At 42.8% G+C, this 24,230-nt stretch overlaps 1 protein-coding gene across 5 annotated transcripts in view; it reads right to left on the bottom strand.

Annotated features, from left to right (window-relative positions):
• The window catches only part of DCLK1 (doublecortin like kinase 1), a 307,761-nt gene that overhangs the window by 147,811 nt on the left and 135,720 nt on the right, over positions 1 to 24,230 (bottom strand). For all 5 annotated transcript variants that reach the window (XM_083169785.1, XM_083169786.1, XM_083169784.1 and 2 more), the window contains one exon: positions 7,292 to 7,408. In XM_083169785.1, coding sequence (XP_083025911.1) covers positions 7,292 to 7,408 — 117 coding nt within the window. The remainder of the gene's footprint in view (positions 1 to 7,291; positions 7,409 to 24,230) is intronic.

The raw sequence follows: 24,230 nt of genomic DNA, 5'->3' as shown, positions 1-24,230 counted from the left end.
CAATCAATAGATATTGAAATTGTGAGAGGTGAGATTGTGCGGGATGGTGTGAAGATGATCAGCTTAGTCTATAGACATGTTAAATTTGAGAAAGCGCTGGGATATCCAAGAAGAGATAGCAAAGAGACAGTTGGAGACAAGTGAGGAGAGCAGGAGAAAGGTCAGGTAGGAGACAAAAGGTAAATTTGAGTATCATCAGCATAGAGATGATGTTGGAAGTCAAAAGAGCTAATGAGTTCACCTAAAGAGGACATATATAGTGGAAGTAGGGGGAGGTGGAGTCATGAGAGAGACAGTCAGAAACAGACAGGAACAGACGGAACAGACAGAAGCAGGACAGCCAGGAGAGGGCAGTATCATGCAGACCAAGGGAGTGAAGGATTTGCAGAAGGAGGGGTGGTCCACAGTGTCAAAAGCAAGACAAAGGTCAAGAAGAATATTATTATTATTATTATTATAATTTTATTTATAAGGCGCCACAAGTGTTTCGCAGCGCCGTACAAAGGAACAATACAGGGAGACAAAGCTTGGCATAACATTGAATAAATAACAAAAATACAGTACAAATAAAGAGCACCACAGTTCAATACACATTACAGCTTAAATATAAGTAGTGAGGACCCAATCAACATACAACTAGAGGCTTGAGGCCAATGATGGAGATGAGTATGAAGATGGTCACTGAGTGTTGGAGTAAAGGAGAGCTGTGAGTGAAATGTGAAGAGAAGTGGGCTTTGACAACAGGAGGGAAGAGGGCCCTACTCGGAGGAGCTTACAATCTAGTAGGAAGGGGAGACAGACAGATTACAAGAGGTGCAAGCGAGGGGGTGGTGGTTAGATAGCAGGATGTAAACAGGAAACAGGCAAGGGGTCGGAGAACCAGCTGGTTTATGCAGTGGAAGGGTACGCTTTGATGAATAGGTGAGTTTTCAGTGCCCGTTTGAAGCTTTGCAAGGTCGGGGAGAGTCTAATGGAGCGAGGGAGTGCGTTCCACTGAAGGGGTGCAGCACGGGCAAAGTCCTGTACTCTAGCATGGGAAGCAGTGATCAGGGTGGAGGAGAGACGACAGTCGTCAGCTGACCGTAGAGGGCGGGAGGGTGTATGAATGGAGATGAGGTTAGAGATATATGGAGCAATGGAATTAGAGATGGCCCTGTATGTGAGTGTGAGGTGTTTGAAGAGGATTCTGTAGGGGAATGGAAGCCAGTGCAGATTTTGTTGAAGGGGAGTAGCAGAGTTAGAGCGGCGGGAGAGGAAGATAAGCCTGGCTGCAGCATTGAGGACAGATTGGAGAGGAGCTAGTTGGGATTGAGCGAGGCCAGTGAGAAGAGCATTACAGTAGTCAAGCCGTGAGATGACTAATGAGTGGATGATCAGCTTAGTTGCACTCTGTGAGAGAAAGGGCCTGATGCGAGCAATGTTGCGTAACTGGAACCGGCAAGAATGGGCCAGGGCTTGGATGTGGGGTGCAAAGGAGAGGGAGGAGTCAAGTAATAAGCAAAGAGTTTTGGCCCTTTTTATTGCAGCATGGAGATTGTAGCAGACTTCTGTGAGGGCAGTTTCAGTGGAGTGGTGAGGGCAGAAGCCAGACTGTAATGGGTTAAGTAAGGAGTTGGAGGAGAGAAAGGCAGTAAGGTTGTAGACAATTCGTTCAAGGAGTTTGGAGGCAAAAGGGAGAAGAGAGATGGGTTGGTAGTTGGAGAGGGTGTCTGGATCAAGGGGAGGACTTTTAAAGATAGGGGAGACGAGACCATGCTTGAAGGCAGAGGGGACAGTGCCTGATGAAGGTAAGATATTGAGGAGGTGGGCTAAATTGGAACAGGCAGAGATAGAGAGAGGTAGGGGAGGAGGCAGGAGGGTACAGGGTCAGATGGGGATGTGGTTAGGGTAGAGGAAGGGATGGGGACCATGACATCATCCCCAGATACATGCAGCTGCCATCAAGCAGCCATAGAGATAGCAATGCAGCTTTTGGACATGTAATGCCTAGAATACTATTTTTAAGGCAAGTCAGTAGATTGTGGTCTTCCAGAGATGATAAGGTTGATGGCTTGACAGCAGTTTATGTTTTTATAAACTCCCTCTATGCTATTATGAGCCTGATTCAGAGTTATGTCAGTGATGATGTTGCACGCAAGTAGTCCTTATTTTCAGTCTGTGAACGTGTCCAAGTCGTACTGTGCATGTGTCCCAAGATGCAGATCAAAATGGCAGACTAACATTCAGTGGCTGTTCCTGGGAAGTAACAAGGGGGTGAATAGCTTGACATGGGAGAATCGCAGTCAGCGATCCCGTCTAAAGATGCAATTGTAGTGTCACAGGTGCCCATGTTCAGATGGTGAACTTGCACTTGATATAGAGTAAGCGCAATCTTCAATGTGCATCTTAGTACATTCCATGAGGGGATAGCACCAATGGCAGTGTCCCCCCAGTAGGCTGGGAATTGGTGGTGGCATCTACCTCTAAGTCAAGCTCTACATCTTCTCTTGCAAGACACTGAAGTGGATATTCTAATACTCTCATATGTCTGCCTAGGTAAAATGACCAGAAATGACAGTATATCAGCCTTCTAAGTGAAAAGGAATTTCTTCTTAAACATATACTGGTGCATTTTAAATGCTGTGTGTGTAATTAATATCACTTGTAATGGGTTTTCTTCACTTGTACTGTGTATTTTGCCACTTAGAGGAGGACAGATGGACAACCCTGTTCGTCCATAATACATTATCTTTATCACTCAGATTTCAGCACTCTAATCACACTTTATATATCATTTTACAGTATATTTATAGTCCAATTTCAAGTATAAATTAATCTTACTTTACAATACCAATACAGCTGATGAATTCATGTAACTGTTACAGTTGATCAAGAGTGCCACCTTTATTAGAGAACAGTTGTTTTGTCTTGTTTTTAAAATGAGCAAACTCTGCAAGGAAGCACTGTGACTGTGGATCTTTCTCTGATCATTTATCTGATCAAACCTACTGAAGGCTACAGAAACTGCCCTTGATTAATGCACAAGGAAATCCATGCAGCTGCTATGGGACCTACAACAGACGATTTCTGGATGTTGAAAGAGAATATTGGAAGGTGCATGATAAGTAACAGATATTTCGCATGAGGTGCAATGTCAGAAGGCACAATGCTAAGCTCCCAGATACCCATACTAACTTGTCTTCTGATCAATGCTCAATTAAGATTAGCTACTGTAGATTACAGGTTCTCAAAGTCGGTCTTCAGGACCCCACACAGGGCATGTTTTGCAGGTCTCCTCACAGAATCAAGTGAAATAATTAGCTCCACCTGTGGATCTTTTAAAATGTATCAGTCAGGAATAAGTGCACCTGCCGGGTGATCTGGAAAACGTGAACTGTGTGGGGGACCGAGGACCAAGTTAAAGAACCACTGAGCGAAATAAATACTCTGTAACTTGTACAACCGTAGTCTTTTCTCCCTTACATTGTTTTGAACATGACAGAACATATGTGGTGTGGGCTTGTCCGGAGAGCACATATGCCTACCCGGGTTGTTCCAGTATTGGGTGGGTTCTGCTTATCCTCTTTGTGGGTTCCCTTTTCTATGTCAGCACCAGAGTCTACTGTGGGTTCCCTCCTCTCTATCTTTATGCCAGAGTCTACTGTGAATGCAGAGGTCTCCTAGAACATGGTGTATCATGGGGACACCTGTCCTTCGCAAATCCCCTGGGAAATGGCCGCATAATCATTTGTCTAGTGATTTCTGTCTGTACCGCCATTTGTAACTGTGTAATCGTTTGCTGCCTCACAGCACTGTGGTCATGGGTTCAATTCCCACCATGGCCCGAACTGTGTGGAATTTGTAAAATTCTCCCCGTGCTTGCGTGGGTTTCCTCCAGGTACTCCAGTTTCCTCACACAATCCCAAAATATACTGTTAGGTTTAATTGGCTTCCAACAAATTAACTCTAGAATATCTGTGTGTGTGTGTGTACATGTGGTAGGGAATATAGCTTGTAAGCTCCACTGGGGCAGGGACTGACATGAACGTTAAAATATTTTGTGTAAAGCGCTGCAGCATATGTGTGCACTATATAAATAACTGGTTATAAATAAAAATAAATAAATACTGCCAGCCACTGTGGGACCTCGGAGGGGTAAGTATTTTTATTTGTATGCAGGCTGTCTAATGTGAGCCCCACTGTGTGCACATACACCTTGCACCCTACACACAGTTTCTGAAGGACCTCTGATGGTCCACTATTCAAGGAGGAGGAGGAGGAGGAGTTTTCACTGGGCATTGAATTGCTTTGCTATAAACCTGGATTGACAATAGGAGCCAGGTGTACGCTCCCACTACTAGGAAGATGGGACAAATCAAGCTGGGGGGGGAAACGATCCACCAGGCTTCTGGAAAATGGCATCAGCAACAGTGCATGATGTAATGGAGTGGGAGCAGCAGGATGTAGTGACAGTGGCGATAGTCCCTCTTATTGTTGTCGACGGTTATAGTGGTTGCGTAAACAGAGTAGGATTTTTTTCAGCACAGTGTAAAACGTGGCAAGCAAAAAAAAACAAAACAACTTATTTATATTTCCACGAATGAGCACTTGATCATTAATAAGTCCCCTACAGATCTAGGTATGTTTAAAGTGGATCTTTATAGCTTGACAGAAGTAAAATTCATCAAGCTCCTTGCAGGTTTTGACAATGCTAGTAAACAGACAGAATCCAAATTACGTTGCTATAACAATAAAAAATAATAAAAATATATTTTTTAAATGCAGTTTTGTGAGAAAATTGTAAATATCAGGCGATAATATATCTTATTTACTTTGTGTAGTAATGCACCCTAAGTGGGTGGACTCCGTTCTCATGCACTGCTCCGCCGCCGTCATCATAGGGACGGACAGCTGGGCATGCACTATGGGCCAGTGATGTGTGCTGCTCCCCCAAGGCTAGAAATTGCCAGCCAGCTCGTGGAAGAAAACACCGACTTTTATGATGATGGTAAATGGAATGAAAACCACTGGCTGCCTGTCAGTATTTATGACGATAGGAAAGGACACTTATCCTGGTCATGTATGCCCAGCTGCTGCCAAGTCCCTTGGGCAAACATAATAAATACTGCAATGCAGACAGAGCTGTTCTTCCAGTGGCATTCTACTAGTGTTTTTTTTTTATCCCATCGACAGATCAAAATAGTTTTTTTTAACCCATTGTACAGTATTACAACAATTCAAAAGCAAAGAAAGATATAGGATTTAAAAAAAAAATGCAAATAAAAAGGTTTTTTACTGGTGTTTTTTTTTTGGGGGGGGGGGCACTGTTTTTATTTATGGTAATGCAGTAGCATATTTTTTAACTTTTGGTATTTTAGAACTAGTAAATAACACTGAGAATATCCAACAGCTTTAAACTGGTTCAACTACAGTATAATTAAGTCTGTTCTGCTGTGTTGTACAGTAGCTGGTGCCCACTCATTTTGGGGAAACCGAAATGAGAAATCTGGAATGCAGATCTGACAGGTCGACATCCGCAGCAAACATGAGGCACACATTTCGAATCTCTAAAGAATCTCTAGTTGAGAGGCCCCCCAAACTAAAGCTGGCCATACATCAGAAAGATCGATCTTGAGATCGATTGCGCTCATGATTGTGTACAATTTCCCTTGAAATCCCCGGCAGTCCTTGGTGGTTTTTGGACACACAATCTGCATAGAATCCATCATACAATCAGTCATACAATCCATCTGCTGTATCATTGTGTACACAAGATGTGCACACAATCTGCATACAATCCATCTTACAATCAATTGAGATTGTATGATTGGGTACAATATCTTTCTGATGTATGGCCACCTTAAGAAAAGTCTGTAAAAGCGTTTTAACAACGGCATGGAAGAAACCTGTCTATACAACACCACCTAAAACAAAGGGAAGCTTTGCGTTAGATTCCCTTTCACATTTAGTTATGCATCTTTTGATTTACCCAAAGCACATGATACTGGCGTATGAAAGCTAGGGTGAATACACCAGTCATAATGGCTGTCACTGTACTCCAGGTCAGGGTAATCGCTTAGGTGAATCGTTCACCCATTAAGAAGGTATACACACCACCAAAGCATGTGAAATAGGAAAATATGGCATATTAACTTATATTCATAAATAGGATAAATATGTAATAGGAATATTGGTTATTCCTATAGAAACACGAGCATGTTACAGAAGCTATAGATACAGGAAATATTTGTTGTGTACGGAGGTGTTTTCCAATTCCCCCTCACTATTCAGGCCAGAATATGCTTTGTACGTGTCCTCCTATGCAGAATACTGTAGAAGCATTCTAAAGGTGTCCACACACTAGAAAGATTTATCTTAATATTTTCCTTGAACTCCCTGTCAGGCCCAGACAAAAAATTTTGTGCAAAAAGTTAATTTTGACAAAGATTTATCTTAAGAGATCAGAAAAATGTGAACCCCATTCAGTGGTATGCCTGGAAAATGTCCAGGCTGAGCTTTGTTGTGAATACCTAAGCGCCCGAATATCCGAGTGCCCGAAGACATGAGCGTGCTTGAACAGCCAAGTGCCCGAATACCTGAGCACCCGAATACATAAGTGACCGAACACCTGAGCGTGCCTGAACAGCCAACTGCTGGAACGCATTCGAACACCTGAATACATGAGCACCCAAACACCCGAGTACGCCCGAAAAAGCCATGTGCCCAAACACCAAGGAGCGTCCAAACATGCCCGAACACGCCTTAGCATCCTCAACTCCCACATACTCAACCACCCAAACACCTGAGCGCCCGACCACACCCGAGCATCCCGAACGTACCCGAGCACCCTAAATACCGGAGCGCCCGAATACCCAATTGCCAATGAGCAGGAACGCACCTGAACACCCATATATCTAAGTGCCCAAATGCACCCGCGTGTCCCTACTCCCAAATATCGAATACTCAAGCCGCTTGAACATGCTGGCGCACCCCAACTTCAAAATATTCGACCTCCCAAGTGCCAAAGTGTGCCTAACACCCGAGCGCCCCAACTTCCAAAAGCCCGGCCCCCTGAACACCCTAATCCCACAGATCTTAAGCTGCATCTGATTTTCGGGAGATCCACGGGAGAGCGCATTGGATCGATAGCCCAAAATAAATCGCTGTGGGTACCTTAACAGATTGGCACAAGATGGCACAATATATAGTGGTCTAAACTTTGTTAATACATTCTCAGACAGCTTATTGTACACATGGCACAAGGGACAGTTATGTTTTTGCTATCAGTTGCCAGGAATCCAGTGGTACCTACCTGAACTGGTTGATGCAGGGGATTTGCTGCGCCTGGATGGCCCTGGACTCTTAGTCGTACTCCTGCGTGGTATGTTAGGAAGCTTGGTGTAAGAAGTAGATTTCACAACCCGACATTCTGTAATGAAAAATTATAAGATTACAATCTGCTTCTCTATATCTTTTACTGTTATGCATTTATATTCTTTGTATACATAATCTATTGTTCTGATAAAGCTACACTAACAGATTTATCATTGCTTTACAACCTTTGAAAGCAAAGCTATACCTACAAGGAGGTATAATAGTAGCGGGAGGTAAGTATATTGCATTTTCTATGTGCTCAGTCTGTGATCTCTGCCTTGTTACTATACCTTTACATGGCCGGAGTGACAATGCTCATCTCCTCCGTAATACACTAGTTGTATACAGATGTTTGTTAGTATATGATAGGAAGAGCAGGGCAGCAGCTCAGTTGCAGCCTCAGGCTGCAGAAAGTCAGGCCCAGTACTCAGCTGTTCGCTGATCCTTTGGAAACACACACTGATACCGCTTTCAGACCACAAATGCAGGGTCGCACCGGGACTTTGAAATGCTGAGGGTCTGTGCTGCCTGGGCAGCGTGACCTCTTACACATCACACTGCACAGAGTAGCACAGTCTTGCAGGGGAGAAGCTGGGCATTGACTGAGCGAGGGCTCGGATGCTGCCCGGCATTAGATTGCACACGCACAGTCTAATATTGAAACTCCGGGATTGGTAAATCCAATCCCGGAATTGAAATCCCAGCAAGTTGGCCCCAAATCCCGGCATCCCACTCTTATTAGGAAGACTAGTAAACCCAACCCATGCCACATAAGAATACATCTCATCATTATGGAACCACCACCAGCCTGCATGGTGTCTTGTAACAACTGGGTCTATGTCCTGATGGGGTCTGTGCCACACCCGAACTCTACCATCAGCCAGAAACAACTGGAACCATGACTGGTCGAACTACACAACATGTTGCTAATTCTCTATGATCCAATTAGTTATGTCATGAGCCCAGGAGAGGTGCTGTTCCAGGTGTGGTAGTATTAACAGGGGTGGTCTAGTAAGTCATCTGCTGCCATATATCATGGAAGCTAAAAGACGCTGCAATGACCTGCTGGATCTATGTTTGGTACCTCCTGCATTGAATGTGGTGGAATTTGAGCCAGTGTTCCTACCACAGACAATTCTGACAATATGCTGGTGGTCATGGTCATTAAGCCCCCGTACTGTCTTCCATGAGATATTCCTGGTACACATGGGAAACTGTAGAAGGAATGCTGTGTCTGCACAACTTCGGAAATGGAATGCCCCATCTGTATAGCACCCACTATTATGCCCCTATTCAACTCAGCAATTAACGCTGAGCAGTCTAATTGGTATTCCAATGAGATATCAGATTAAAACTGATGCTGGTCTGGCCAAGATGTCAGAGTACACGCCACCTGGTGGCGCCACCTATCATTAGCTTTACCTACTGCTATACCATGACTTTTGGTACTTCAAAGTACATCCATATATCTAGCTGTTCATCTCTCAGGCATGGGAGCTGCAGCTCAGTATGAATGTTTTAATTATACTTTGCTTTTCTAAAGCTTGTTTCAGTACATTGCTCTTTTTAATATAGTAACAGACTTAAGGGTGTACATGAGCTACCGTAATTAATAAACAATATAATTATAACAATTATAATCAGCATCTTGAATCAGTGATATTTTGTACATATGATTAATTAAAACAATGACTGCAGCCTGTATAATGAACACAACTGAATAAAAAGTAAAACATACTGAAAACAGTTCACAGCATACTGTAGTTATGAGATCTACTGTAGTATTAAGACAATGAAAAACAAATCCAAATACCAAAACATATTCAGTGTAAAGACCTTTAAGTCATGAATTGATCATTTATTATAATTGCACATTGTATCTGGTACAGGTTTTCAATCATATGTCAGTATAATTATATGAATCACTGAGCATTTGCAAAGTGCAAAAAACTGTATTATGGCCAAATAACGAAGTAACATAAATTAATCAGAGCACTAATTTACAGAAGCACTTTATTATAAAACTACTATCTAATCAAGTTTATGGGCTGCAATTTGGTGCGTAGCAGTAACACGAATACCACTTTTCCACAAAAAAACCTGATCAAAACCTAGTTTCAGGATTCAATTCCAGCCCGGGTCAGACCCTGTTCACACTGCACCTTGGACCTTGGTTATTCCCGGGTCAGCCGCATTGATACTACTTTTCCACTGCAACAATGATACCCCTTTCACATTACAAAGCTGGTTCGGAACCAGGATTGCGATAGGTATGACCTAGTTTATTGCCAGGTCTCTACCCAGATCACAGCATGGTACAAAATATCCTTGAAAAACCCCTGAATCCAACCCTGTTAGCTAGCAGGATCGGATAAGGTAATGATGCAGTGTGAACAACTCAACATGGGTTATCTGACCCAGGTTATGCTTAAAACCTATTCCCTGACATATCTGTGACACTCATATAACACACCCATGAGACAGACTTTTTTTTTAGAACACTTTAGGTCACCTCCCAGTCATTAACCAAGAATGCCCAGCTCGACAACAGCGCCCTCTGTGTGCGGTCAGTGTCACATGTGCAGTAAGGGTTTCAGCAGTTTTCACAAATGCGCAGTATCAACAAATGGCTGAACTGCACATAGATTGCATTACTTCCAGCTCCTTTACATGTCATTGTCCCTGGCCCATTGTAAAACATGTACACGTCAACTCATCCAGTTTTGTTTGCCTTCTCTTATCACCAACACTGCTTGATATAAAGTTAGTATAGTCATGTTTAAAGTTGATTCAGATACAAGCACCATCGTTAGTACCTGGGCGTGCAGATGCCCCATCTCAATCCCCCCTACTACATGCCCTCTATCTCTAATTGTCCCAACATGTCCACACTTGTGCTGCCCACTGACTGTGCAGACCATGGTTTTACATTAATGGTAACCTGCCATTGATGAAAATTACCAGTGACACCAAATGTTCATCCCTAGGTTCTAGTTCCTAGTAAGTCCCCAAAGAGTTCAGACTCTCATTTCCTTACAGGCAGAGTACCTACTGTAGTGCACACGTTACTTTCTTCTTCCGTCACATCTAGTTCTAGCAGACACCAGATTATAAGGGACATTTAGAACCTGGCATGCTCCTTCAATTTTACTTATTTCTGTAAAATTATTTAAATTTGGTTTTACACCAGAGATTTATGGGGTAGGACAATAGAAACTTATTTTACTCCTTCCCAAGGGATGAGCAGAATGTATTGGAATTAACTGCAAACGCCCTTCTTTCAAATGCCAAGAAGAGATTATGAAATGAGCTTCAAGGTGGTGGACAAGCTACAAATGACACTGGCAAAGTTATTTATTGCAGACTGACAAGGAGAACCGCACTGTGCACCCGTTGTATGCCCCTGGAGCCTGGAGGCCAGAGAGTTGCGTTTCAGGACATTTTATCAACTGTACTCACATTTATTTTTGTTTTTAAATGAATCCTAATGAGCCCCTGGCCACTGCATCTAAACTCATCTAATTAAGATAAAGTTGCATCAGAAAACAAACAACATATACCTTGGTTATTCCCGGGTCAGCCGCATTGATACTACTTTTCCACTGCAACAATGATACCCCTTTCACATTACAAAGCTGGGTCAGAACCAGGATCGCGATAGGTAGGACCTAGTTTATTGCCAGGTCTCTACCCAGATCACAGCATGGTACAAAATATCCTTGAAAAACCCCTGAATCCAACCCTGTTAGCTAGCAGGATCGGATAAGGTAATGATGCAGTGTGAACAACTCAACATGGGTTATCTGACCCAGGTTATGCTTAAAACCTATTCCCTGACATATCTGTTACACTCATACAACACACCCATGAGACAGACTTTTTTTTTAGAACACTTTAGGTCACCTCCCAGTCATTAACCAAGAATGCCCACCTCGACAACAGCGCCCTCTGTGTGCGGTCAGTGTCACATGTGCAGTAAGGGTTTCAGCAGTTTTTACAAATGCGCAGTAGCAACAAATGGCTGAACTGCACATAGATTGCATTACTTCCAGCTCCTTTACATGTCATTGTCCCTGGCCCATTGTAAAACATGTACACGTCAACTCATCCAGTTTTGTTTGCCTTCTCTTATCACCAACACTGCTTGATATAAAGTTAGTATAGTCATGTTTAAAGTTGATTCAGATACAAGCACCATCGTTAGAACCTGGGCGTGCAGATGCCCCATCTCAATCCCCCTACTACATGCCCTCTATCTCTAATTGTCCCAACATGTCCACACGTGCTGCCCACTGACTGTGCAGACCATGGTTTTCCATTGATGGTGTCCTGCCATTGATGAAAATTACCAGTGACACCAAATGTTCATCCCTAGGTTCTAGTTCCTAGTAAGTCCCCAAAGAGTTCAGACTCTCATTTACTTGCAGGCAGAGTACCTACTGTAGTACACACGTTACATTCTTCTTCCGTCACATCTAGTTCTAGCAGACACCAGATTATAAGGGACATTTAGAACCTGGCATGCTCCTGCAATTTTACTTATTTCTGTAAAATTATTTAAATTTGGTTTTACACCAGAGATTTATGGGGTAGGACAATAGAAACTTATTTTACTCCTTCCCAAGGGATGAGCAGAATGTATTGGAATTAACTGCAAACGCCCTTCTTTCAAATGCCAAGAAGAGATTATGAAATGAGCTTCAAGGCGGTGGACAAGCTACAAAATACACTGGCAAAGTTATTTATTGCAGACTGACAAGGAGAACCGCACTGTGCACCCGTTGTATGCCCCTGGAGCCTGGAGGCCAGAGAGTTGCGTTTCAGGACATTTTATCAACTGTACTCACATTTATTTTTGTTTTTAAATGAATCCTAATGAGCCCCTGGCCACTGCAACTAAACTCATCTAATTAAGATAAAGTTGCATCAGAAAACAAACAACATATTTCCTAGCTGCCATTAACAAAATAAGAACAACCACAAAACAGAATAACTATGGGGTATACGGGTGGCTGGGTAACTTCTGGGAATCCTAAAGCCCCAGCCATTTAACAATAAACCAATAGGTATAGTGCCTGTATCAGATGTGGTATCACAGGATTCTCTGTGGTATCACAGATTCAATGTGGCATTGATTCTGAAAACGCTTTAGATTCAGTGAATCACATCTCAAGAACAACCATTCACTTTCAAGGACAAGCCACAGAACTATCATCCATATTTATCTAATTGACGAAGACTTGGATGCCAAGAGTCCGGGGCTCGCTGTACTCTCTGCCAAGGGACTGCTTTCCATTTCCATTGACATTCATGTTGTATAAGATTCAGATAAAAGATTATTTGCACAAAGACAGGAATTACATTCTCTTTCTGTCTCTTTTTAATAAGACTTGCTAAATTACTTGGGAATGTCATTTGAATGTGAGCCCTCAGAGGCTATCATGATAAGCCTTGGCTGGCCAGAGACAGAGTTCCCTGGTAGAAACAACGGCTGCTGATGAAATCTGTATTAATGTACAGACAGAATGAGCACAGAAAATATGAATTTATTTTCATGTTTGGGTCTTTCTGTTTGACTCTTTAAAATAGGACTAAGTTCAGTTGTGCTATTGATGACCAGCGATCAGAATACCGGCGTCAACTTCCTGATGCCCTTATCCTACCTTCTAGCAGCAAGCGTTGGTATATTGAACACCGTCATCGTGAGCGCCTGGATTAGCAACAACTAATAAATTAAGATAATTATATGAACTGTAAATCAAATATCTATATATATAAAAAATATATATATATATATAAATATGGAAACTTATGGCCAGATTCATATAGCCACAGGCTTGTAACCTTGATCTTTTATGCCAGTAGCTATTCAATTACAAGTCCATTTTCTTGGTCCTCAAGTACCTCCTCACATTTTCCAGGTCACCACAAAGAATCACAAGTGAAATAATTAGCTCCACCTGAGGATCTTTTAAAGTGTGTCAAATAATGAGTGCATCTGTGCACCTGCTGGGTGAACTGGAAAACGTAATCTGTTGGGGTTACTTGAGGACTGAGGTTGGGGACCCTGTCCTTGTATGATCAGCACATAGCTATTTTGTGTTAACCCGCATATTCCATGTTAAGTGCCTGGAGCTATGGGTTTCCATGCCTTGGAAGGAGGTAAAATGAAATCAGCTGTGGGTGTAGCCTCCAGTGTGGGATGGGCCAACAGGGGTACAGGGCAAGATCCAGTGCGGGTCCATATCCTCATCAAGGGATCAGGTTTCACACTCGGGTTATACACATTACGGGCCTTATTCTGATTGACTCGCAAGGCTGTGAAATTCGCAGCCTTGCGAGTCCATCAAACGCTCGCCCTCCGCACACAGTGCCGGCCGCGCCCTCCCCTCACATGTAGTACCCTCCCGCACAGCTGCGAATGGATGATTTACATAATCATCCATTCGCAGGCGGGGAGAAATTATTCGATGGTCGCCAACCATCGAATGATTTCTCCCGCGCACGCAGTTCAGAGTGACCTATATAGTCACTGTAAACTGCAGGCGCCCTGCGCAAGGACAGGGTGGGCAGCTGACATTCGGTGAAGTCAGCTTCCTGCCCCCTGGATGTCCATCACGGCCTCATTAGCCTGGGAACGCCCATGGAATCCTGGGAGCTCCCATATGCTAATGGCGCTGCCTGGCCCCCACGCCCTTCTCTGCCTCCCGCTGGTGTGTAGGGTGCGTGCACGCACCCTGTGTCTGCACATGCACAGAAACACGCCTGTGCATGCACAGACACAAAACATCCGCCCTCCGTGCGAATGCACAGAGGACCAAATAAATCAGAATAAGGTCTCATACACGTTACCTTATACTGCACAAGACTGTGGTGCATTGCTGCTATTAATCTGGTACATTATCATGCATGCACTAGCAGTATTTACTATATATATATTTATCAAGGGATACAGACCAAGCGCTCTCTAATGACAAACCAATGTGGTGGCTGGTCATACCCCCACCGGATTCTGGACACAAATGGGCCTGTTACCACTGCCCGCCCTCCCCTGGTGGGGCTCTCATGCCAACAATGAATCTATCCCTTATAGTATGTGTGAAATCTGTGCCCCACATGGCAGTATTTTCAGGGCAGCCTATCAATTCCCACTGAACTGGTGATAACTGATGTTGCAATAAGTAGGTGATTTAATATCCAGTATACTGTACTCCTGAGCAATGATTCTGACTTCTGTACGCGTATTGTAAATAATGCTTTAAGAAGCTCCTGGAATGGACAAAGGCTAAACCGAAAATATTATCCAGCCGGACGTGTTGATGATTGGTAATACTGCATTTATACTACATTTTTGAAAAGTGAAAGTAAATTGGTTATAATTTAAGCTGGTGCTCATCTGAAGCCAGAAACACTTGACAGTATAATGTAGATTGTATTTACGTATAAAAAAAGTCACGCATTTGATTTGTTTGTGAATACTGAAAACAAGTCATCATTAAAATAATCAGACACTGTCAACACAAGCATTACTAACATCTTAGCATTACTAACATCTACTAAAAAAATGATATATTGTGCCTGCGTCAGGTGGTGTTAAATATAAGTGGGAAACAGTTGCAGAAAATTTACACAACAGAATCAACATCTGCAGAATCTGATGAGATGTATTCATTTTTTATGAATTAATCCACCTCCGAATGTCTTCTATAGAAGCCACTTAAAGCTCTGGGCCTTATTCTTGTTCACTCTCAGAGGCAAATTCCTTCTCAAATGGACAAAACCATATGCACTGCAGGGGGGCAGATGTAACATTTGCAGAGAGTTAGATTTGGGTGAGTTCTTTTGTTTCTGTGCAGGGAAAATACTGACTGCTTTAATTTTACACTGCAACATAGATCTCACTTTGAAGTAAAACCCCACCCAAATCTAGATCTCTCTGCACAAGTAACATCTACCCCACCTGCAGTGCACATGGTTTTGTCCATTTGAGAAGGAATTTTCCTCTGAGAGTGAACCAGATTAAGGGCCAGATTCTCTAAGATTCAAAAGTGATAAAATGGAGAGTGATAAACAACCAACCAATCAGCTCCTGCCTGACATTTTTCAAACACAGCCTGTTACATGGCAGGTAGGAGCTGATTGGCTGGCTGTTTATCACTCTCCATTTTATCACTTTTGAAGCTTAGAGAATCTGGCCCTAAGACCCTTTATGCTCACCTGATTTGCAATGCATAAGCACAATAAAAAGGGGCATGGCACTTTAGGGGCATGCTGAAGTCTGTGGCCATGGATGTAGCTTTACTGGTTTCAGTAGTCTGTTTCCACAAGCCATCCAGAGTAACCTAAAGATTGCTCAGATGTCCGATGTTCATATACTTAGATGATCTGATGCTGTATCCTAAGTACATACTTACCGACATGTTGGCTTACCTATCTGGAAGGAGCCAGCAAGACTAGCACAACAGGGAGAATGGCATAATTATAGGTGGGCATTGCAGAGGCGTGGATGCGTGAATGTGTCATTGTGGCTCCAGCCCTGCAGTACAATACCCATATTTAATGCATTGTAGAATGGGGCGGGACTACAATGACACAATTCAGCACAAAATGCTTCATCGGTGCCACTGGCAAAGCAGCGGATCACAGAAGCCTGCAATACGCGTCTTTAAACTCAAGATGCGGATTTTGCTTATTTTTGGATATGGAGAGAGGGAGCTGCGAGGACAGAGATTGGGGGTACAGTAGGAGCAGATAGGGACTGAGCTGTCATTTTAACAGGCTTTTAACTAGTCTATTAATAAATCATATATAACCCATCCCAGGAAATCATTGAAAGGTCAGTCAGTATGTACTGTTATGTTTCTATTTCAGAGATTCGGACCATTAAAAAACTTGCTACAGTATATTGGCAGCAATCTATATGGGTCGGTATGATGTGCTGGCGGTTGGGATTCCGGCGTTGCGATTTTGACCGCCGGGATTCCGACTGCGGGCATATTGACCGCATCCCGTCTCAGATATTCTTAATATAAATGTTAATATTTTTAATTCCACTTGCTGTTAATAAGTTATAAATGACAGTAACTGGGTCATATATTTTGGATTCAAACAATTGGAAATAAAAACAGGATTTTATCAAAAACCATAGAACATAAAATATAAATATCTTCATTTCATCACAGTAAAATAAAATGTACAGGAGTGATGATAAATACAACAGAAGAGAGGGCACAGACAATAATAATTATTATGACTGTAGCTGACAGTGAATATTATGAAGAGGTGGATACAGATCTACAAGGTGTACAGTGTGCAGACTGAGTTCAGCACTTGGACAGTTCCCGGATACTGCATTACAGTGTGTTACAGGACATGAATATATGGCAACATTTGTGCTTGGATGGAACAACAACCTGACACATATCCAATAATATCTAAAGCTTAAAATAACAACAACTACAGATGTGATCTTTATACCATGGCTTTAGATGTGCCAAATAGCCCCTCTCAGCCTGACAGGTCCCATGCGGCTTGGCCGCTGCAATTGTCTTTTACCCCAAAATCCGTTATTGTACTCCCTATTTAGGGATCTGAACAACGTAGCTAGACCAGTTCTCCCGGTAAGATGGATATCTCATTCTCCACCCACAATATGGGATTGGTGCCAGCGATTAGATTTTTATATGGCAATGGATGACATCTTCTACCCCTGATAAACATAGGATTTTTAACTCTACATTATGTGGTTTGGGTGGATTGAATTTAAAACATCCCCTCTTCTTATAAGGCCCTAGTGCCTGCTAACCTGATATGACTTGGACATAATACTAAGGAAATGTGACCTCTTTGACTTGATGATACTATAGACCTCATTATTAAAAATGTTTGTTATTCTTTCGTACATTTCTACATGTGCCCTTTGCCAGGTCCCCACCATTACTCATTTTCTTCTTTTTCTCCTTCTTTTTTCTATTTTTCCACTCTTTTTTCTACTCTGTTGTTTTCATAAGATGGAGTAATATTGTTATTAACATTAATGTCATCTATGATGTTTATTTTTGATGATTTTTGCTATGTATTTACGGCTATATGTCACGTTTATGGTATCATATGTGTGATATTTTCTTGTGAAATGATGACTGAAAATAAAAAATTTATCAAGCAAAATGTGCAATTGTAAAGTGGAAGCAACAAAACGGCATTGTTACAATACACTGGTCCGCATTTGGGTCATTGCAGTGACATATTCAGCAAAGTACTGATACTTTGTGCAAGCGCAAATGGACCCTCCGATGTAGGAAGCAGGCCTGCAAAAGACTGTCACTGATTGACAGCCTGATACCCTTTCGTGGGTGGCTAATCTAACAGAAGCATGTCGCCACCATTTAGGGGGAGGGAAGAGGCCAGGGATACCCGTTGTTGGCCTCTTTGACAGTTGGCTTGCACATTCCCATGGGTGCTGCAATCTTCTCTACGGTTAGTCACTGAGCTGATGCCTGAGTCCTAGGATGCACTACTGCAGCAGGAGGTATCTACTTGTAATAGATGCCGTCTGCGGCATTACCCTACAGTGCTATCATCGCTGGGGTGATGATTACACCAACCACATACAGTATATATCAGGCCCGCTGACCATTGGGGTTTGCACCATTTGTATATCTGTGTGTCATCTCAGAACATTTCTGCCTCGTTGGCCATAAAGCGCAATGGAATTTGCTGCACTGTATAATAACCGGACAATAAATAAATAAATAAATAAATAATAAACGTTTTGAGGAGAGATCTCCAATTTAGAAATCAAAGCTTCCAAGTTAGTATGGAATCAGTTCAGGGAGGGGCAGCTGTAATCTAGCCATTTTACAGACCCAATGGGGGTGATTCAGGTTGGCTCTTTACTGCGCGAATTCACTCTGGAGACCGATGTTGCGGGTCTGCTCATGTGTATGGGCGAAAATACGCATGTGCAGACCCGCTGTAGAATGTCTTCGGCTAGTATCACACAATCTTAAGGTGCCCATACAATGAGGCGATTTGGTCCGATTTCGGATGATTGCGACCAATCGGCCCATTAAATTGGACCACATCGCCTCTTCCTGACATGCCGTCGGGTTTGATGCGCGGGCCCGTGTGCATCGGACCCGACAGGGTGGTCGGACCTGCTGCCCGTCCGACCACCCATCCTGGGACTTCCCTCCTGGCGGCGAGGGAGGCAGGAAGCAGGGACGCATGCGATCTATCACAACGGATCGCATGCGTCCCTGCCAACGGGAAGGTCCTGGCGGCTTGCCAGGGTACCGGGTGTCCAAACAATGCTGCAAGACGTTGCAGCAGTGTATGGGCATCTTTAGATGTTTGCACAGACGAGAGTGGGAAGGGGGCGGATAGTGGGCTGTTGCATGACAACGCCCAGAATTTCCTGGGCGTGCCCACAAAAATGGTGGGTGCACCCAGAAAAATGCTGGGCGTCCCCATGCGAACACAGGCGTATAGAAGCCTACTTGGGGTAAGCAGCTGATGTTACATGACGTCAGCATACACATCCATTCGCATGCTTGCATGGACATTGGTTCAGCAAAGGGGGGCGGGCATTCGCTTACAGGGGGGGCACTTACCCACTCACTAGGCAGCGGATATACACTGAGTCTAGGCTCAGCTTCTAACCCGGCTTCAGTCAGCGCTGTGCTCCCTATTTCCTGTGTAGCCAGTCTGGGAGCGAGCACAGCGTAAGATGATGCGTGATGGAGACAGGGATTTAGATCAGTATAACAGAGCCTGTTATGGATGCAGAGAGAATGACATGCTCGGGGAACACTTTACTAAGAAAAACAAAAACCCCCCTCTAAGGAAAATATTATTATTTGCTTTAAGTTATCTATGGATGACGATGATTTATTTTCCTATTCTTCAGTTTATATAAAACTATTAACTATATACTACGCCACAAAAACAAATGGATTCTATCCATACAAACTGCAGTAATATTCCCAACTGACAAACAGATTGTAACAGTGGCAGAATTCTGGAGCTCGGAGGAATGAGATGACTTTGTATCTCTCTCATCTCCCTCGCTGGTACATCTGAATCATGTGGGACCACTCACAGCAAGCCTCCTGCAGGCTGCAGATAAGCAGGGAAACGGATAAATGCAGGATTTCTAATCAACGTTCTATCACCTATTACTCACATGTAATCTCCTCGCTGTATTACATGGATAGATATGCCAATGGGTCATAAAAACATGTAGCATACTGTAGGTGGGAAGACTAAATGACTCAATGCAAGGAACATGTGAATGTAATCGTTGTATCATATACATGCATATATTCATATAGAGATGTGGCATAATAAGTCGCTTGGCCTATTTACAAAAATACCGTGAGATAAACACATTTTATAAAGCAGCTAAAATGCCTCATTGCGGAGAAGATGCCGTTCTGTGAGGTCATGAACCTCTCTGACTGGGGCTAGTTCAAAGGAAGGACATAGATTAGGGCACAAGGGGGAGGTTTATAATCCACCTAGAACAGTGTCATGGCCCTCCAGCTGTTCTGGAACTACACATCCCAGCATGCCCTGCCACATATTTTATATAATGGATTGCTAAAACTGTGGCAGGGCATGCTGGGACGTGTAGTTCCAGAACAGCTGGAGGGCCATGACTTTGACACCACTGCTCTAGAACAAAGGATTCTAATATGATGCAAACTGAAAAAGAAAGCTATATGTGATCGTGCATAGAACGCCCATAAAACGCTGGGTGCCCCCTTCCCTCCCCTGACTCGCCGAAGGCATATGCTCAGGGGGTTTGCACATGAGCAAATTTGTGCATGCGCAGACCCCCACTATCGGAAACAGGGTCTGAATAAGGCCCTATAAACAGGGTTGCCTACCCTCCCGGATTGGCCGGGAGGGTCCTGGAAATCTTGTCCCCCTCCTGGCAATCCTCCCAGATTCTGCCACACCCTCCGTATCTCCTCGGCAGCTGCCCGGCCGCGTCATTGAATTATCGCGATTCCCGGACAGGAAAGTTTAAAAGTAGGCAAGTATGCCTATAAACCTAGGGAAACAGTAGGGGCGTGTGTGTGTGTGGCTGTGGAGGTTTTCAATTACATGCAATCTGTATTTGCCTGATATAGCAAATTATGACCGCGGAGCGTATGTTTAAGTGTACAAGAGATGGAATTCTACTTGGGTGAGGAGTGTTTAAACCAAAAACTAAACTGCAGTGTAAAAATAAAGCAGCCAGTATTTACCCTGCACAGGTAACAAATTATTAACCCAAATCTAACTCTCTCTCTGCACATGTTACATCTGCCCCACCTGCAGTGCAGTATGGTTTTGTCCATTTGAGAAAGGTCTTGTTGTTACGGTCAACTCTGAATCAAGCCCTTTATTCTAAGATCACAAAGATCTATAGTTACTGAATCAATTTTGACATTGGAACCTCCTGTGTGTCTCTGTGAAAATTTGTAGAAGATAATTTGGGGAAAAACACACACTGGTCGGTGTAAGGATTTCCTTCATATTTAGCAATTCTAAAGGCCATCATGCACTAGCGTAGAGAGTACTAATGTACGGCAACAACATTTCTAGGACTAACACGCAATCAGTGTTGTTAAATAAGAAAATAAGAACGTGGAGAAATAAAGTATTTATGTTTTCAGAACTCGAGGCGCTTAAAATTAATTAATACATGAAGTACAAAGGAAATAAGGTTAATAAAGATACAAGCTTAAAAATGATTGCAAACGATAGCAAATATAACTCTAAAACATTTTCTCATGCGTAAACAGCATGAAAAATATATCTGATAACCCTGGGCCACTAAATGGAGAATTAGACAAATACATTTAGATTAAAGGATGGCTAAACTTTCAAATAGTTTTTATCTTTATCAAAATATATTCACAAGTGAAAAAATACCAAATAGATAGTAGTAGTCTATACAAACTATTAGATGTCACAGTACTTCTATAAAACAGGATAAGGCAATAGTAAACCTAAGCAAGATGAAGAAGGACAACAACTGACCAGGCCCAGATAGCATCTACCCATATATGCTAAAGGAACTAAGGGTCTGATACAGAGTCAATGCAGGGGTGGAGGGCCACTGCGCAAGTTTCATTGTGCACATTAGAAAAACATGCCTTGTGATGTCATAGGTAGCTCCTCTCTGCTGCCTAATTGACATGTAGCAGTGTTAACGTGGTGAGCGTGGGGTAGGCCTACATTCAAAAAAATGGGGGATGGGGGGGGGGTCACCATGCAACCTGGCCTTGCATCCCCTGCTTCTGTTGGCCAGCTGAGTAAGCAGAGACTGGTTGTGATGCCAAATCCTAGTTTGCAATGTAAGTCAAGGTGCGGACATGTCTACTGCATGTTCTTCAAATCAAAAAGAAAATTCAAAGCTGCTTACAAACAGCACTGAATTTCCATCCACCTCTAAATCCAGCATTACGTTAAGTCATTGATAGACCATGATTGGACACCTATACAAGCGGAAACCGCTTGTATTGGTGGCCAATCACATTAGCTGCACCAAAGTTACTTCCTTTAAAGATTATGTACTTTTGACTTGACCTACAGTAATTTGTGGTGGAAACATACTGGATATTTCAATGAGACACCTTCCAAACAGTTTATATGGAAAATCCCATACTTTTGCAAGAAGGCATAGAGGTAGAGGTTTTTAGGGCAGAACTGATGCAAGTGGATGCAGTATTGATGCAGTACTGGCAGTCTGGTGCAATATGATGCAGTACTGGCAGACTGATGTAATTGGAGGCAGTGTTAATGCAGTATTTGAAGTATGAAGCAAGTGGATGCAGTATTGATGCTGTACTGTGAGTTTGATGTAGGAGAATGCAGTACTGATGCAGTGCTGGCAATATGATGCTAGATCTTATGCAAGAGGATGCAGCACTTACATCTTTGACTGTCTGTGAATACCCAGTTTGTTGTATCACTGGGCAAAATTTACTAAGAATATGACTACATCTCAGTCGTATTCATATTTTTGATACATCTGGCATCGGTAGTGTATTTATATTTGGTAGTCGTATTTTGTTTTCCAAATTTACCAACCTGTCGTATTTTTACAATTCCTATTTATCTATGGAATATGGAGTCGTATGGAGTCGTATTTTTGTTTTCATATTCGTATTTGTATTTTGGTTTCCGTACGCATTTTTGCTGTTTTAATGCCTTGTATGTGTGTGTGTGTTTTATATGTATGTATTTTGAAGAATATGCTTGTAAATTTTGCTTAACAGAAACAAACTTTTTGATTGGTTAAAAGTATAAACTTGGGAGTGTTCTTCCAGCCATATAAAAACCCCACTCGATCCCTAGCTCATTGTGGGTTAGATAGGCATGGTGTGGAGGGTGCAGTAGAGGTTGGAGTTTGCTGAGTTATCTAGTGATTGTTGAGTGGTTTATTGGTTTGAAAGTTGTCTTGTGGTTTGTGTTGTAATTTAATTTTGTATTAAGTATTTGTGAGTGAAGTTTATATGTGTGTGTGTGAAAGGTAAGGAGAGGAGGTGTTCTTTTTATTTTTCAGTGTATTGTTTGTTCTTGTGTGTCCAATGTCTGCGTAGAGAATGGGCATAGTGCAAAGACAAACACATGTTGTTTACTATAGTGCTGGAGACAAATGGTTGCAATCATGTGCTGCTGCCTTTGTCCTACAGCTTTATCCTGTGTGATGTCTCCGGCATGCCCACTAGTCAGTGTTTCAGGCATGCGTTGGTGAAATACATAGTACAGAGACAACTTGTACTGTCAGTCACCCTTCTATATCCCCAAAAAACCCACAAAGCAGCTGTGTCATGACACAACAACAGAACACATTAAGGTGCTTAGTTACTAAGCTGTGGAACAGTATATTCACCCCTCTAACTAAAATATTATATGCATTACATTTACTCATCTCCTCATTTACTAAGCTGTAGTTAACAGTGATCGCATCCTTTGCAGTTCAGTCTCACTGAAATGGTTTACATTCATCTCTGATTGTGAGGCTTCTGTGCATGACCTGTTCTACACAGGGCAACGGGTCCCACCCTGTCACATGCAATGCCCCATACAGTACCTGTAGCCTGTCATTTGGGGAGGGGTTCTGCTGGCAAACCAGGTGCATTACCCACGTTCTCTGCAAGTGGCGAGGCCAGGGTCTGCGTCTTACGATGAGGACTTCCTGGCCTCGGCTACAGAGCTAGGAGGGCCAATCTGAGAAAGGCCGATGGTTTGCATATAATCCAATGCCGCATCTTACACCATTGTGTAATATGTGTATTTTTTATCTTTTTTTAAAAAAATTTTTTTGAAAAACTCTAAAGTATTAGTACAAGGTAATAAGTTTCAAAAGCAGTTGGAAAACCCAAATTGCAAATATCAGGTTAACAGGAGGTAAACAATATACAAGTACGCAGTGATGTACAAATATATTTTATCTTTATTTTTATGTTGCATTGCTGCTATTATTATTATTATTATTATTATTACTCCACTATCATTTGGCAATTTAGATTTTAAGAAATGACATACAGTATTTCCATGTTCCTGTAACATGACAGCTAGGAGCTGGCTGTTGGTACTTCATCTCTCTCCAAGTCTTAGGGGGTAATTCAGACCTGCTCGCTGCGTATATTCAATGCCAAACGAGCAAGTAAACGCTGTCCCACAGAACACACTCCACCCGAATCCTCACGCTACGTTGCGAGCGGATGTGTATGCCCACCTCAAGCAGGCAGGGCCACGCCTGTGATTGCTGGGATCCGACCAGCGTTTCCATGGGAGCCTCCATCATTATTGTGGGCATGCTCATGAAACCCTGGATGGTCCCCAGCAAACGCCCCCCCCCCCGCCTGTCACTCAGT

This window comes from Crinia signifera, chromosome 2 (assembly GCF_055691185.1).
Source record: "Crinia signifera chromosome 2, ASM5569118v1, whole genome shotgun sequence".
Classification (NCBI taxonomy): Eukaryota; Metazoa; Chordata; class Amphibia; order Anura; family Myobatrachidae; genus Crinia; species Crinia signifera.
Note: the sequence above shows the minus strand (reverse complement) of the source record. Positions and strands in the feature narration are given on the sequence as shown.